Consider the following 16215-nt stretch of genomic DNA (forward strand, 5'->3'; position numbering starts at 1 on the left):
TCAAATACAAAGAGTTTTGTCTCAACTCTGCACAAGTTGTTTAAGGTGACATGAAAATAAGGACGAACAGTTGGAGATGAGGTTCAGTAACACACAGGCTCTGTAGGATCATAACTGCTGTATAAAACACATTCAACTGATCCCAATTCATTACAACGAAATACAGGAAACTGATATTTACATTCTGCTAAAATGACCTAAAATAAACATGAAAAAGAATCACAGTTGGAAAAAATGTGTACATCCTTTCATGTGTGCAACACTTGATGACCAAAAGCACCTGGTTAGCTTACTGTACAGCATGTTTCTATCACGTTTAATTAGAAATGTTCTTCAATGCATGTTTTTTTAATCTAGTGCTTATTATTCAAAAGAAACTTAACTTGGAGTTTTATAGGAGCTGTTCCTGATCTATGGAGGTATGCAGATTGAGTTAAAAATGTCCCACCAAGTGGGAAATTAGCTTAAAGAACAATATTTTGCAAACCACTAATTTCCACTGATGATTCAGTCTTAACAATTATAGTTTTATGAAACGTGGATGGTTGGACCATGCATCCAAAACAAAAACTACTGGCAGTTGCATTGAAGACACAGTTGTGAACCAAATCCAAAAACAAATGGATGCAAGCCACCTAAACTGAGCTTAGTTGTGCTCTAAAGCCAATGAAAAACCCCTCTTGTTTTGCTTGAACTAAAAACTATCTTGCATGCAGTGTGTGCTTCAAAGATACAAAAACTATGTCTTCTCCTGCTTGTTCTTAGATCTTTTCTGGATGTTGGCTAGTTCTACAAACACAATTACCTGAAGTTGTGGGTTAACTCCCTGCCTTTTTCTCACACTTGAAATAAATCAAAAGTTTGATTGGGTGCAAATTAGCTATTCTCACACTCAAAAGTCCACATGGACTCGCAGTCTTTAGTAAAAGCTTTGTCTCTTAAACACAATTGTGTCACAATTATGTCACAATAACACAATTATTAGGCAACATCTATGTTTCGTTGCAGTAAATGCCACTTAAACTGTGGTCTTACAGTCATAGGTTGAAGGAAGGGAAAGGCAGTTTGAACTGGTGATGAAAACAAAATACAAGAGGCCCTGATTTTGACACAGAAGCTAAAAAAAATTGGATTTGTAAATCCAGCAGTTTATACGACGAGTGCAACTCTACCAGAGATTCAGACCCCAAGTCACACATACACTGACACACAGTACATAAAGGACAAAAAGGCATTATTTACATATAGCCAACCTCTTTCACGCTCATACATTAATTATTCAGAACAAGTTTTTTTTTCACCAAAAATGTCACTGGCTTCATCTTCTACAGGACTCTCCACTGCACTGGTGGTATTCAGATGTGGCTGTATTGTATCTGATCCACATCTGAGGAACCTCACAGGGGAGTTATCTCAATGAGCCTCTATCAAGTCGAACTGATTGCTAGGACAGGAGAGGTCAAAGAATCGGGTTGTGAACAAAACTCTAGAGATCCTCCTGGAGGCTCCTACTGTGTCCTGAAGACTCCAATAAACCAGTAGTGCAGCTGTTTGAGGCAAATCAGCCCCCCTATTGAAACCAGCAGTGATGAAAGACAGAAAAAAAACAGCAGTCATTCAACTCTCAGCTGCAGCACAGCTGCTCTGACACCATCAGGCTGTCATAGCCATAGATTTCCAGCAGATGGAGCAGAAAGAGCCTGTCTCCATGTGGATCCAGACCCATGGCCCTCACGCTCTCCTGGGTTACAGTTGGGTCGGGACTCCCTGCCACCTCACTTAGAGTCTGAAAAATCCTGTTGTTCTGCTCCAGGAAGAACCTGGGGAAGAGAAAAGCAAGAGGGCAGGTGAGGCTGTTATTATGAACAACATGTTTTGGTTTAACTCTCCTCTGCTGATCAGCAGCAGCGGTGTTACAGACAAATCTCTATGAGAAGATGACAGCAGTGAGGGGGATTTGATCAGTCTCATTAGCTTTTGGATCAAAAATGAAAGTGTGAAGTCTGCGTTTCCAGCAGATTATCAGCATGTACATTCACTCACCCAAACTGAGTAAATGAATCATTCTGTACTCACAAAATGAAGAGATCCTCCTCGCTGGACATGAGCTCTCCACTCTCTTCCTGGGAATACAGCAGCATCTGCCTACACACCCACACAACTTTCCATTACTGTGTTGCTACGGTTATTCACATATAAGAAAAATTGACTTATACTTTAGGCTACAGGACTTTCAGGTGTCGAGATTCGAGAGACTGTATTTTTATTTGAATTCTGTATTCCCATTGATACTGATTTTTCTACAATACTTTAGTTTGATGCCTCACAACATAATCTTGAACAGTACACATGAACATGAAACACTTTGTGAGTTATTTAAGATTAAATTTTGATTCCTTCTGAACTTAACTTGGATCAAAAATAGGGAAGTGGATGAAGAAAAGGAAAGGAGTGATGGCCAGTCACACCTGGTAAGATTCACGTCACACTCCAGTATATATCTACTTTAAATTTCTTTTAGAGTCACGATTCTAAACACTATACATACCACTTAACACATTATTTCATTACTTTAGTTTCCCAAACCTTAAATATTATTGAATACACCTTGGTACTGTAAGGAGAAATTACGCTGTATTGATACTGGTTTCTAAACGTGTTCCTAAGTTCCCATAATTGGTTGTTCAGGAGGTCAGTTTGTTTTTTTTTAGTTCTATTTAGTTTTGATTTAGTGTCTAATTAAATTTAGCTGGCCTCTTTTATCAGTCTGTTTAGTTGAACTTTTGACTTGGTAACATTTTTCAGTAATTAAAAGTTTTGAACAAAACCTTGTGCCTTACTGCTTGGTCCCCGACAGACAGAAAACATCTGCTAATTAAAAATCATCCAGCCATTAAAACGGTTTTCAATTCATTAAAAATACCAAACTTAAACATGCTCGTTTGATCACTGGAAGTAAATCCTAATTCCAATGGTTCATTGTGAGGGCAAAAATCTTTAAAAAGAGTTTACAAATGTCTTTTAGTTGAGTATTATAAGCTCATTTAATTAGTGTAATCTGAGCCTCCTTTGTCTCTGCTTTCATTTCTTATAATGCACTGAGAAAAGAGAGGTGATCTCTTTATGGCACTAACAAATCTAAAGGTGGTGTTATAAGGTCATCCAAAAGAGCTAATTGCATTTAAAGTAAGAATATACAATATGACAAAAAATTTAATTAAATAAGACAGAAATAATGAAATTCAAGACTAAGTTGCCCCCAAAAAACAGTGATTAAATGATGCAGCTGTGTCACATGTTAGTGTAGCATGAAGGCCCCAAAGCCAGTCAGAGGGACTGACATGGTAGCAGAAGAGTCAAGGATATGATGAGGGATGTAGGTTTATGTTGTGTTTCTTAATAAAAATTGAGCAATATGGCTGGATCAGACGGGGTTTAGTAGATTAAATTCATCGGTAGATTTGGTCTTTTTGAGATTTGCTGACATTAAGTAAAAGGGGAGTTTGAGTCTGTAATTCCAGTCCTGATAATTATTATGACGCAAGTTTGCTGCTAACAGTGTTACTCACCTCTGCTCTGTGAGTTTGCGATACTTCTCTCTGTCTGCATTGCTGAGGCGGAGCAGAGGCTTCAGACCATCTCTGTAGGTTTTTACATTCTGATTATCCACGTACACATCATACAGATCTTTCTTCTCCTCAAAGATCTTCTCAGTAGTACCTAAATATAGCAAGCACCCTGCATCTCAAACACCAAAACAAGAGCTGCTGTTCATATAGATGTTATTATGTTTGGAGCATCTACTTACATGCTACGTAGGAGAGCTCATTTTCCAGGGCGCTGATATCAGCAACATTAACATAGAAGAAGGGTCGGAACTCAGGCACGGCCATGCCAACCCCGGGAATGGAAATATTTGCCAGGCAACAGCAGCAGTACACTGATGGGAAGGTGAAATTGGAAAATGAGTGTGGTGGAGAGACAGAGAGCAGCACAGCAGGTGATGTGTGGGTTGGAGAAGAACTACATCAACTGTGACATTTTCTTCCCAGACTATTATTATATTTTTAACTCATTTTTAAGCAAACTAAGGATACTTTACAAAACTTTTTTCTTTAAGCTTCCATTCAAACCCCTGTGAATACATCTGGATGATTCACACCTCTGTAGCAGACCACACCCACAGGTGGAGGGGAGAAGATGAGGATGCGCCTGCGGAGGAGAGCCAGTTTCCAAAGCACCATGATCTGCTCCCCAAAGAAGCGGATGAACTGGGACATGCAGCCTGCCGGATGGGTGATCTGCTCCAGAGGTAAATACACACACATTAAAATATTATTAAACACCATGTAGAAGATGTTGGAAGATGTAATGTTACCATCACAGCCATGAAAAGAGCCCTCTAACCTTCATCTCAGGGTGCATGCTGTGGTTGATAGCAGCTCCCCAGGCATTGGCTGGTAGTGCAGTAATAACATCTTCTCCACTGGGTGGCAGAAGCGCTCTCTTGTCCTCATAGAAAGCTTCCAGGGGTGAGTAATGGCCCGGGGACTGAAGCTGAAGCCTGAGCAAAATACACAGACTCATCAGTCATTCACCAACAAGGTGTGTGTACAGATGTCACGCTTGCCTAAAATAATGTCTGTAAACTCACCAAAGACATGAGAGAAACAAAAACTGTAAGACACAGGGTTAACACTCCCTAATTATTGCAAATGCATTGTGACGCAAATGATCATCTGCAGCTCTTTGTGATACAAATGAATTTGTCTGTGACCTGGAAACCATCTTTTGTTGAGAACACTGAGATAAGCTAAAGCATCACCAGTATGCAGCAGAGCATCAATCTGAGACAAATACAACCAAACAACAGCTGACGAGCAATGTGGTTATAAGATTACTTTTTTTTTTATTTGAAAAACTTAGTAAATTATTCTTTGTTAAAACAACTAAATGTGTCTCTTCCCCAAGCCTGCAACTTTTGTTTATATTCAGGAGTAATCAGTTTATCAGTATCCTATACTGAATTATTTATTTGTCTTTTAAGTCAAAAGGCTGATGTGACTTCTTTAAATAACTTTATTTTTTATCTTCTTAGTTTTGCAGCTCTGTCAGTGGCACACTTATAACATGTATAATTTGATTAATAGTCATCACAGCTGGTTGAAAATGTTCAAACTCATCTTAAGTTTTGTTTCATAGCCAAGAAAAAAAAATAGATTATGTTGGATTTACAACTTTATTCGGAACTCTTTCAGTAAAAAAAAAGTGACAGTGATTGTACATCTTTTAATTCTAAGTGTTTATATATCAGGTCAGCAGTCAGCCAACCACATGCTGCTAGTGAAATACATTTGATTAAATAATCATCATAAAGTCAGAGCACCTATATAAATGTGGATGTTTTGGAGGTTTGCTGGTTTAGAGCACAGAAGCAAAGAAGACAAAGTTAGATGCATTTAACAAACAATCTGGAGCCTATCATCCTACACGCTTCAGCTAGCATGTTAAGTCTTAAAGTTCATTATAGTACAACTAAAAAAATTTAAAGATTTAAAGCTTCTATAAATAATAAAAAAAAACACAGCTTAGGTTTGCAGAGTTGCATCTGAGCAAAGCACAAGACTTGTAGGACAATGTTGTTTGAACGAATGAGACCAAAAAGGAGATGTTTGGTCATAATGCACATCTCCCGTTTTATTAAAACCAAACACAACACATAAGCACAAACAGCTCATTACAGCTGTCAAGCACGGTGGTGGAAGGGTGGTACAGAGGACTGGACCCTACATAAAACCTAGAATTTAAAAAATATGTTTTTTATTTTAAACATAGCTATAATTTGGAAAGATGGTTTGAAATTACAGCTAATCTTTTCTTTCACATGCATCCTTCTGTGTAATCCAGTTAATTAACAAACTACTTTTGGATTCATTTGCAGTAATTACCTCAGCAATAGAGGTAATCTTTGGACCATAAATTATAAATAAAGGTTTTTTCAGAAACTTTCGGGTTGATTAACAGCATATTTTTATTCTTTTTTATTATTAAACAACACGTGCATTTATCACATTTAATTTTTGTCTCTTTTCTGCTCTGTTAAAGGCTGGTTTAAATTTTTACACTAATTATTCATTGCCGAGACACATTTCGCTTTATCACTTCTTCTATAATAAGCGCTCTGCAGCTAAACTAATGAGTTATGCAAGCTGCAACTGCCATGAGAAAACAAAACAGACTCTGAATCAAGGCAAGAAGGAAGAGTGAAAAGAGGGGGGAAAGGAGAAACAACCAAATATCTTAATCGCCTTGTGACCAACAGAGCACCCTTTATATAAGAAATGAAGACTGGTGTGGTAGTCAGCAGATTAGGAATCTGGAACGAGCTACGTAGCGAATGATGAGCATGACCGTTGCATGACTGGAGGCCGGAGTGTGGGAACTATGGAAAGGAGTGGGGGTGGGACGAGAGGCTCAATGTGGAGAGTTGCTTTTAAAGAACGACTGAGAAGGAGGGAGACAGGAGTGTGACGTTGCAATATCAAAGGCCTGTTGGCATCAACAAAAGTATTAATGGAGCCTAAAGAAAATGTAAATATGGAGTTTTCTTTGTGCAATGTTGGACTGGAAGCTGCTCTGCTGTTTCTCAGTATATTGCTTTCACACTTAAATGTTCAGAGAAACATTAGCATTTAGCTCATAGTATAGCTGTTAAGTCCCATTTACTTTCCCAATTAAATATTAACACTATATTAAAAAGTATAGAATTGGAAAGATGGACCCTAGTTTGGACTGCACAAGCAAAATACAGAATAATGGATAAGTCTTAACCCACCCTAATTTCTTTATATATTGCCAGGAAGACAGAAAACATGTGTTTCACAACCTGTTTTTGCCTTATTTACTGTTGCACATAGTGAAACTTGAACCAGCTTAAATATCAATATTTGGTTCAACCACATGTTTTTCTTACCTGTCTGACCTCTCAGACAAGCTTTCTTGTCATTTCTTTCAGTTCTTCAGACTTCTTGAGGGACTTTCCAAAGCTCTTCTTTGGATGTTGCTGCCTTTTGTTGTGTTCTCTATCAAGATGACTGCACACTGCTTCAGAAATGTTGAAGTTTAAGCTCTGGGGAAGGGTCATCACACTATAATACTGGCTACTACTGATTTTCAGCCTTTTCTCCCTGTTTCCTTTACTTAAGAACAACTTATTTACAGCCACCCTTCCACAGAGACCCTTTCTGATGAGGCTTAAGCGAACAACACATGGATGAACTGAAATTTTAGATGCATCTCTCAGGCCATGTGTCAGATCTTTGGATTTTTTTTCTATTAGGGACGTAACTTTTAGATACTGTTAAGCTGCTGTAGATATTTTTGTGTGTGTGTGTTTTTAAGCCTGACACTTCGTTTTTTTTTTTTTAAACTACACACCATGGGAATCACTTTGTTGGTGCAAAAATATTATTTTATCCTTATAGTTTTACCATCTTTTTAACTGTTATCTTGACTGTTAAGAGTACAAAGACTGGTGGCAGCATCCAGATGCACTGTGTACTAAGGGTGTTTCCTGCAAGTATAGCAAGCACCAGACGAGTTTGCACACACACATTAGTCAGAACTGACCTTTATCTGTTCTCTGAGCTTTTCAGCACAGAGGACACAGCCAGCATGTATTTGCTTATCTAAACTTTTACACTAAAGTCTTTGAAATGTCCTCCATATGAATACATTAAAATGTAATAGAACATCTCTATGAAAGCAGTTAGAGAACAGGCTTCAGCTAAGAAAGACTAAGAGAAGAGGACAATAATTTGAGTCATTCTTTTCAGCTGAGACCAGGAAGCAGTGGCAACAGTAGGCCTGATCAGATAAAAATTGATTTTTGCTTCAACCTTTAAATAGTAGGTTCAGAATTTAGAATAAAAGAGCATGAAAGACATGTGTGGGGTTATTATAGTTGCCATGTTTAATAGGTTTCCACCATTAAATTACTATAATGTAAACCTGTTTATGATTACACTGTAACGGCTGCTTTCAGCAGGCTAACTTGCAGAGTTGTGTCTTGGACACTTGGATGGCCGAGTGTCCACCACAGACACCTGATCTCAATCTAGTAGAGCACCTTTGGGACATGGTGGCATGTGAGAATCACATTATGATGATGCTGCCCACATATCTGCAGCTACTGTTTGACATGTTCAGGTCCATATGGAGCAGAGTCAAAGAAAGCTTTCCAGCATCATGCTAAGTTGCAAAAGAATAAGGCTCTAATGGAAAAAAATGAAAGAGTGTATGATTATGACGTAGTACGTGAACAGAGTGGATATCTAATAGCTGAATGTGTCCATTTTTAAGTGCAGTAAAAAAGGCTGCTTTCAGTGTCTCAGAACTAAACAATAAAGGGAACTTTTCACAGTAAAGACTGCTTGCTAATTTAAATCATCAGAAGTTGCAGCCCTGATCCTGAGTGGTGTTCAGCATGCAGGTAAGCACTTGCTCTGTTGTATGGACTCTTTCTTTCTTACCTGACCTGATGCTCCAGGAAGCTCATATAGCGGTAGAGCAGGGTGTAGGAAGGAGACAGGATCCCCACCGACTTCATCCTCGCCCCCCTCTCTGCTGTGCTCTCCACTGCCATGTTGGCAAAGCAGGCGAGGCCAAAGTAGCAGCCCTTACGGAAGTAGCTGTGGAAGGAAGGGAGAGGGAAACAGATGAGGCCATGAGTCATGAAAAGCAAATGTAGTGCCAGATGGCTGTGCCTGCTTGTTGCTTTTTTTTTTCTTCACCAGGCAACACTTTCCTGCACTTTGTTCTGCCAGGATGGGGACATGGGGGTGCATCCTAATACTTAAGAGTTTGCTCCTTCCACTTGGTTGCTTGGTTGGTTTAATCAATGTTGGATACACACACACTTACATGAAGTCTGTGGTGACTCGGTGGGAGCCACTGGCGATGGCTTTAAACTCCACTCCATCCAGGTCCATATCTTTGGGCAGACACCACTCCAGCATATTTCCTATCAAACATAAAGACAGAGATAATTACATAGCACACAGACAAGCAGACGAGCACTGACTCAGGAACAGATGATGCATGTATTATCACAACTTCATTTCATATTCATGAAAGAATTTCACTGGATTCCTTGGAATGAGCAGGTGTCAGCTGAACGCCGACCCTACAGCAGCAGCTAAGCAAGCAGAGGAGGCGACACATGTGGTTTACAGTCTTATCATTTTATAAAGAAATATGAGCTGATCTGCCATTAAACTGGGTGTGGAGTTCTGTGTCCTGTAGTTATTCAAGATCACTTTGACAGCTGACCAAAAGTCTCATGAAGTGCTGTCACATTGTTTTTCTGCAACAACATTTAAAAATTTTATATCAGGCAAAACCTAATTTATGTGGTTCTTGCTGTGGTTTGTAAACTAAAATCAACTCTTTCTCAGTATTTTGACAATCTCATATTGTTCAAATACAACAGACCAATGAATAAATCTTTAGGCCCAATAACCTTCTGGCTCTGGGATCATGAAAATGTGGCCATAAAGAACCATGCAATAGTGTTAAGTTGCCTCTTACTTCTTTATTTTTTCGCTTCCAAGGAGTAAGACTTTCTTGTAATCGTTTAAGTATTAGTTCTCAAGGTTTTCTTAAAGGTTTTCAAAGATTTTCTTTGGACTTTGGCTGCTTCTTCACTCAATTTCAGTCCAATCCTCACACAAAAAAAACGGCCAGATAACACTGACCTATATATTGTTTATAAAATGAGTTTTTAGGCTTGTCTTACCAAATGCTGACTTTTAAGTTCATTAGAATTGTATAAGCAAACATCTTTAAGAGGCCATAAGCGGGCTGCAAAGTACTTTAGCAAAAGATGTTTTTCTCTTATGTTTATTCCTTTAAATGAGCAGAAACCGGGTGGAATTTTACATCCACATGCACCACTATTAAATAGTTTATTATGATACGATAGTACATGTGTACTATTCGTTTGACAATTTACATAACAGTATGGAAAAGGTGGTGCATCACAGCCTTTTTCCTTTTGAGATTTAACAGAAAGATATTTATAATAGCAATAAAGGGTGACAATATTAAACTAACTTAATGTGACATGGCAGTAAATACTCTTACTAAGCAGGTATTTAAAATAAATGAATAAATAAAATAACCACAACGTTCATCACTCTTCTCTTTCATGACATAAAGAGCCCAGCTCCACCCTGCAGGGAATCTTCTGACTTGCATTCAGATCAGCTTTTCTTCTTCATCTTTTCACTTTAACTCTAATTATTCTTTATGTGATTTGCCTTCCAGGTAAGTAATCGGTCTGGCAACTAATTCCCAGTGGATCACTCCCAGTCTTCTCCACATTAAAAATGAATGGGCAAACTCTGCAGAGGGCACCTGCTGATTGATTTTTATCATTCACCTTGACATTTTGTCGTTTTTCCTCTGCAATCAGGCTGCACAGAAAAGGCCGTGACTTTCAATGATGGCTCTAAACTTATGGTCGGGGCAGAAAAGCCACACCTGTAGGAGAGGAATCTGCAGACTGGACTCAAACATGCGCCTTTCATGCTGGGCATCAGAGATCAATTGATTATACTGTAAAGGCTTCAATCTTACAATTATATAGCATGATTCTCGTTGGCCTTTTTTTTAAACACATTATAAATCATGTCCCACCTGATCTGGTATTGAATGTAACTACAAAAACTGATACAATCTGGTCCTTTTCTTCCCATTTCACCACCCTGTCCTCCAGCGACACCTTCCCAGGTTTTGGATCCGAAAGATGCTCCTCCTTGTCAGGAGGCAGTGGTTCATCCGCAGTCGCCGGGGTGTTGGAGGTCGTGGGTGGGGCGCCGCAGCCGTCTGCGCTGGACACAGACCTGTTGGGAGTGGGACCCCCTGGTCCGCTGCTCCACCCAAACCCCGGCGCGGAGCATCCTGATGAGGCACGGCTGTTGGAGGGACTCGACAGTCGGTCCTTGGTGTGAGCCACCCCAGGTGCTGCACCGCCGGGTTTCTCCGCGGACGGGACCTCCTCCCAGTCCAGCAGAGGGGCTCGGTCAGACCGCTCCACCATCCTGTCGGTGGTCCCGCCTCGTCGGTATCTCCGCCGATTGTAAACGGTGTCTCAGGCGACAGGCACCAGGTCCATCCGTGGATAATTACAACTCAGAGCAATACCTTCATAATGAAGTTACTCCTAACTGTTCACAAATGTTGCGCTTTTCTTTAAATTAACATAACGTATAGCAGCTTTTAACCTTAGCTTTAAAACCTTTCTAGTCGCTAGTGATCATAAATTTGATGCTGTTGAGAGAGGGCAACTCCTTCGACTAATGCAAGTTGCATTCAAAACGATTCAGCATTTATTGTCACATTCCCCTGATAAAGAATAGCTGCTGAACATTTCGCAGCGCGAGTCTGTTTTTGCGTCTTGAATGTACCCCTTAATGGGTACATCCTGAATCTTCTTTATACCAGCCACACATTCGTTAAAAATCTGATTTTCATAAAACCACACCAAGTACCGTGTTTAAAGATTCTAAAAGACAACAAATAACAAAAGTAGTAAAAAATAAAATTATTTAATTTATTTATTATTATTATAATTATTATTTATAAACGATAAAATTTGTGTGTGTCGAATGTTGCGGCCGCAAATTCAAGTCGGTTGATGGCGTCATCCAGCGACACGTCAGCCATACGGAAGGCGAATTTTGTACAAACCAACCTGTCAGATATTTTGTGACTCGAGAAACGTGGTCTTTCCGAAATGGGTAAGTTATTTTTCATTCTATGTCTATAAAGTATATATTTTACATAGCTTACGAATAAACTCAAAGTTAAAAAATTTAAATACACATATTTCCCTGTTTTGTCTGCTTCTGACTTACAACGTGATGTGCTGTTGTCAGCTAGCCTGCTAATGTTAGCTATTTACTTTAACTAGCGTATCACTTTTCTTATATACGTCGTTTTGGCCTTTACGTTTATCTTCAAATCTCATCGGTGGTACGGTGCAACGTATTTACAAAATATACATATCAGTATTTAGGATATAGTTGATAATGTACTCAGTTTCGCTATATTTAGTAAAAACCCTCAGCCACAAACGTCGTACAGCCACTGTAAACTGACCTTAGCTAGCACGCTCAACCAACTGTCAAATACTGAATGTGAATCAAGCAAGTTTTTTGTTTTTTTTCGTATCTTATGTATCGCAAAACATGTTATTAGTTACCATAAGTCAAGTTATGTGTTTATTCCAACAAGCCCAGTTGAGAATAGTCATAAAGTCGCTGGCTCACATATCCACTGATTTCTCCACCTGTGTCTGTCCTTTCTAGGTGGCTTCTTCTCTAGTCTCTTTTCTGGCCTATTTGGCACCAGGGAGATGAGAATTTTGATCCTGGGTTTGGACGGTGCAGGAAAAACAACCATTCTGTACAGGCTACAGGTTGGAGAAGTGGTCACCACAATTCCCAGTATGTACTGGTTTCCTCTGTTTATTCATTTATGACACGTTTATGTCTTGTGAGTTGTTAGATATCAGACCGTCTCACTGACATCCAAAGCCATTTTCCAACAAAGACTTGAAAGAATGGAATATTTAAGCATATTTATTTATTTATATATTTATCTACAAAACTAGATTTAAATGAGAGTAAAGATCAGAGGTAGTTTTGAAACAGGGGAGCTTTACATATGAATACTATGATATGACCATGAGCATGTCATATCATCCATGATAAGATTTAAGATTAACTTTATTCTTCTACTAAAGGAAATTTGTCCTGGGCTTTCACTCTTGCTGTAGCCAAGGTGTTAAAATTACTCAAATACACACACAGCTACAACTCAAAGCATAACAATAGATGAAAATAATAGATTAAATTCAATAAATAGCATGTTTAAAATGTGTGGTTAATTAATCGGGCACTCATTGAAATACTTGGAAATTAAAATTTTTTAACCACAGCAAAGAGCGTTATTATAATATTGATATATCAAAAGGCTTTAAAATCTGGATAATTTTTTTTCTAAAATATATAATTAAAGTTAGTGGTCAGTACTAACAGTTTTTTCCTAATTTTTATGCTGAAGACTGATCTCAGTGAAGTAGCTGGGATGTAGCCTGATCTTTGATAATGGTTGTGGAGAACTCGGTGTGGTTCTATGATTTCATGGACTAGCATGTAGAGACATTTTGTTTGTCCAATGAAATGTACAAATATGGTCTTTTGCCAAAATAAAGGGTTGAAACATAAAACCAATAATAAAAAAACCTAAATAAACCTAAATCTATGTATAAACAACTATCATTAAGACCAGGATAATTGATCTGTCTGTGGATTTATGTTTGTGCTTAAAAGTTTAATTTACACATAGATATATTATTTCTTAAGTTTATTAAACCTGAGGGACTCTGTATCAAACGCTGATGATGTCTGCTTCAGAAGAAGTCAACTTGAGTGATTCAGATTAGAGCAGGATTGATTAGAGAGCGGGGTTTTTCCATAGATCAGGGTTCTGCCTCTCATATTGCTTACATAAATTTCTGAAAATGCTGTATTCATGCAGGATATCAGGGAAAATTGTTAAAGAAGGTGAGTCTTATTTTGTGTAAAAAAAAAAAAAAAAAAAACTGCAGCCCCAAGGGGGGGCACAAGCCAATGATCTCTGAGGGCCGGTCCCAAGCCCGGATAAATGCAGAGGGTTGCGTCAGGAAGGGCATCCGGTGTAAAACGTGTGCCAAAGGAACGTGCAAATGCATCCTACAACGTCCATACTGGGTCAGATGGAAGCAGATGATTTACTGTGGCGACCCCTGAAGGGAAAAGCCAAAAGGAAAGATTTAAGATCTGCTCAACTCCAAAGTAGGAACAAGGGAATGCATTGTGTGAATCAAGCTGCAATTTCTTAGCAGAAAAAGCTAAATAGTGTCACAGTATTGTGCCCCGCATTTTTATCATCTCTTTGCAAAACTCCAGAATGTTTTTATTTCTTACTTTTTCATTATATCCCTTATGAAGTCAGTAGCTTTAGAGCAGAAATTGAGTCACACTGCAGAAAAATGCTGTTTTCTCTGTATCCATTTAAAAAAAAAAATTTTCTTTTTTTTCAACAGCCATTGGTTTTAACGTGGAGACAGTTACATATAAGAACCTGAAGTTCCAGGTGTGGGATCTGGGAGGTCAGACAAGCATCAGGTGGGTGGTAGTGTTAAAACACAGAAAACAGCTCCATAAACCATCTGACAGGTTTTACTCAGGAATGAAAGCTTCTGTCTGCATCATATTTATAATGTTAAATTTTGCTTCTACAATTTCTCTTCAACAGTTAGTTTTCCTCACATCAAGAAAACCTCCTTTCATATTGTTTTATGCTTGTATTACTTGACCATCACAGCTACCATTCTTTTAATTTCTTCTCTGCTTCACAGACCCTACTGGCGGTGTTATTACTCCAACACAGATGCAGTCATCTATGTTGTTGACAGCAGTGACCGGGACAGAATGGGCATATCAAAATCTGAACTGGTAGCCATGTTGGAGGTATACATCTTTTTCTTTTTAGCCTCTGTATATAATGCCATTCATAGTATTTAAATATTTAGTCTTAGTAAAGCTTCATAAGACTGAAAAAATCAGCTTCTTATGATGTAATGTTTATGTCTCATTCATTGCAGGAAGAAGAGTTGAAGAAGGCGATCCTCGTGGTGTTTGCCAACAAACAGGACATGGAACAGGCAATGACGCCAACTGAAGTTGCCAATGCTCTGGGTCTTCCTGCCCTTAAAGACAGAAAATGGCAGATCTTTAAGACCTCAGCGACAAAGGGAACAGGCCTGGATGAGGCTATGGAGTGGTAAGCTACACAAGTCGTCTGCAGATGTATTGGAAAAAGGAGAAGGCCAGGGAAAAGGTCACATTGCTGTTAATGACAGTGTGTAAAGAGATAGATCTGATAGATTATGCAAGATCAGCTCACATTTCATTCATCATTGCTCAACATGTTATCTCTGTGTTTACTTACTTGCTGAATTATATTTGCTCTGTCGCTTTGCTCATAGGTTGGTGGATTCTCTGAAGACTCGGCAGTAAAGGCTGCCACCCATCTGTATATACTCCTGGCCCCTCTGTATGAAGCCTTGTGACTGACCCATTCCCATTGCCCACTTTCCTTTGGACCAGTTATTGCACTCCTCTTCTGTCCTCATCTTATACCCACCTGAAGCCTTGGCTAAGTCCTCCCTATGCCCATCGCCTTTTAAACCTGGGACTGAGAAACAAATACTGCAGTAACATCTGAACCAAAAACACATGAAGATTTTGGAGAACTAAGACTGCAGCGATGGACAAGCAGCAGTTCGTTTGTAAAATAATCCAAGTGCCAGTTGACACCTGTGAACAAAAGTTGCTGCATCCTGCTAATTCTGTGAATCCATCATTTAAAGAAATTCTGCTGTATTAAGACAAATCAATGAGTCTGCTGCATGATAGTCATCAGGCCAACTCTTGAGTACATGCACCAATTAGTCTCATGTCTCCAGACAAGATTTAGATATTTTCATGCAAAGAAAGGTTGTACTGTCTGTGAATAATTGCAGCCAAAATCCACCAGGAGGCAGCATTTAGCCATGCAGGCACAAACAAGTTGGCACGAGTTTGGGCTCTGCTCCTGAGCTGACATGTCTACATGTTTTAATTCTCTGATTTGTCATAAATCATTAGTTAGTTTATAGGCAGTGTTATGAAATTAGATCTTGAATTGATGATACTTATTTTATAAATGATGCTCTCATTTCCATCAACAAAATGCAAAGTAAAAAGATTTACTGGTAGGCTTTTTACCGTCTCTGCCTCTACTGTCCTCTAGCCAAGTGTTACTGCAGCCTGGGCTGTTTGTTCTGTATCTATTCTAACTTGACCTTTTTTTTTCTTCTTCTTCTTGATTTATTTTAATAATTTGGTGGTTAATTTTTTTTCTTTTCAATGAAATCCTTGAGTGCAGCTTTGGCATATTAGTGAATATGTTACTGAACACTACCTGTATGCTCAAAGTTTTATGGTTGCATATTTATATTTGCTTGTACAGTGAAATTGATTCTCAGTAAAGAATTCAATAGGTGATTGTACCAAGTTTGAGACTCTCTTGATTTATAAATTATATAAAGCGTCAGATCAAATT

General features: G+C 38.7%; 2 protein-coding genes across 2 annotated transcripts; one reads left to right on the top strand and one right to left on the bottom strand.

Moving 5' to 3' along the window:
• Positions 1-69: 69 nt before the first annotated feature.
• Positions 70-11524, bottom strand: LOC121635115 (DENN domain-containing protein 11-like). Its single transcript, XM_041978179.1, has 9 exons — positions 10699-11524; positions 8923-9022; positions 8532-8690; positions 4408-4564; positions 4163-4301; positions 3809-3940; positions 3570-3720; positions 2077-2145; positions 70-1820 (listed from the first exon to the last, which is right to left on the bottom strand). Exons 1-9 carry the CDS (start codon positions 11099-11101, stop codon positions 1625-1627), a joined length of 1506 nt encoding a protein of 501 aa, XP_041834113.1. The 5' UTR covers positions 11102-11524; the 3' UTR covers positions 70-1624.
• A 159-nt stretch (positions 11525-11683) lies between these two features.
• On the top strand, positions 11684-16155 carry LOC121634539 (ADP-ribosylation factor-like protein 1). Its single transcript, XM_041977238.1, has 6 exons — positions 11684-11801; positions 12372-12509; positions 14153-14234; positions 14468-14579; positions 14714-14892; positions 15098-16155. Exons 1-6 carry the CDS (start codon positions 11798-11800, stop codon positions 15126-15128), a joined length of 546 nt encoding a protein of 181 aa, XP_041833172.1. The 5' UTR covers positions 11684-11797; the 3' UTR covers positions 15129-16155.
• The last annotated feature ends 60 nt before the right edge of the window (positions 16156-16215 follow it).

Source organism: Melanotaenia boesemani, chromosome 23, assembly GCF_017639745.1.
Source record: "Melanotaenia boesemani isolate fMelBoe1 chromosome 23, fMelBoe1.pri, whole genome shotgun sequence".
Lineage (NCBI taxonomy): Eukaryota > Metazoa > Chordata > Actinopteri > Atheriniformes > Melanotaeniidae > Melanotaenia > Melanotaenia boesemani.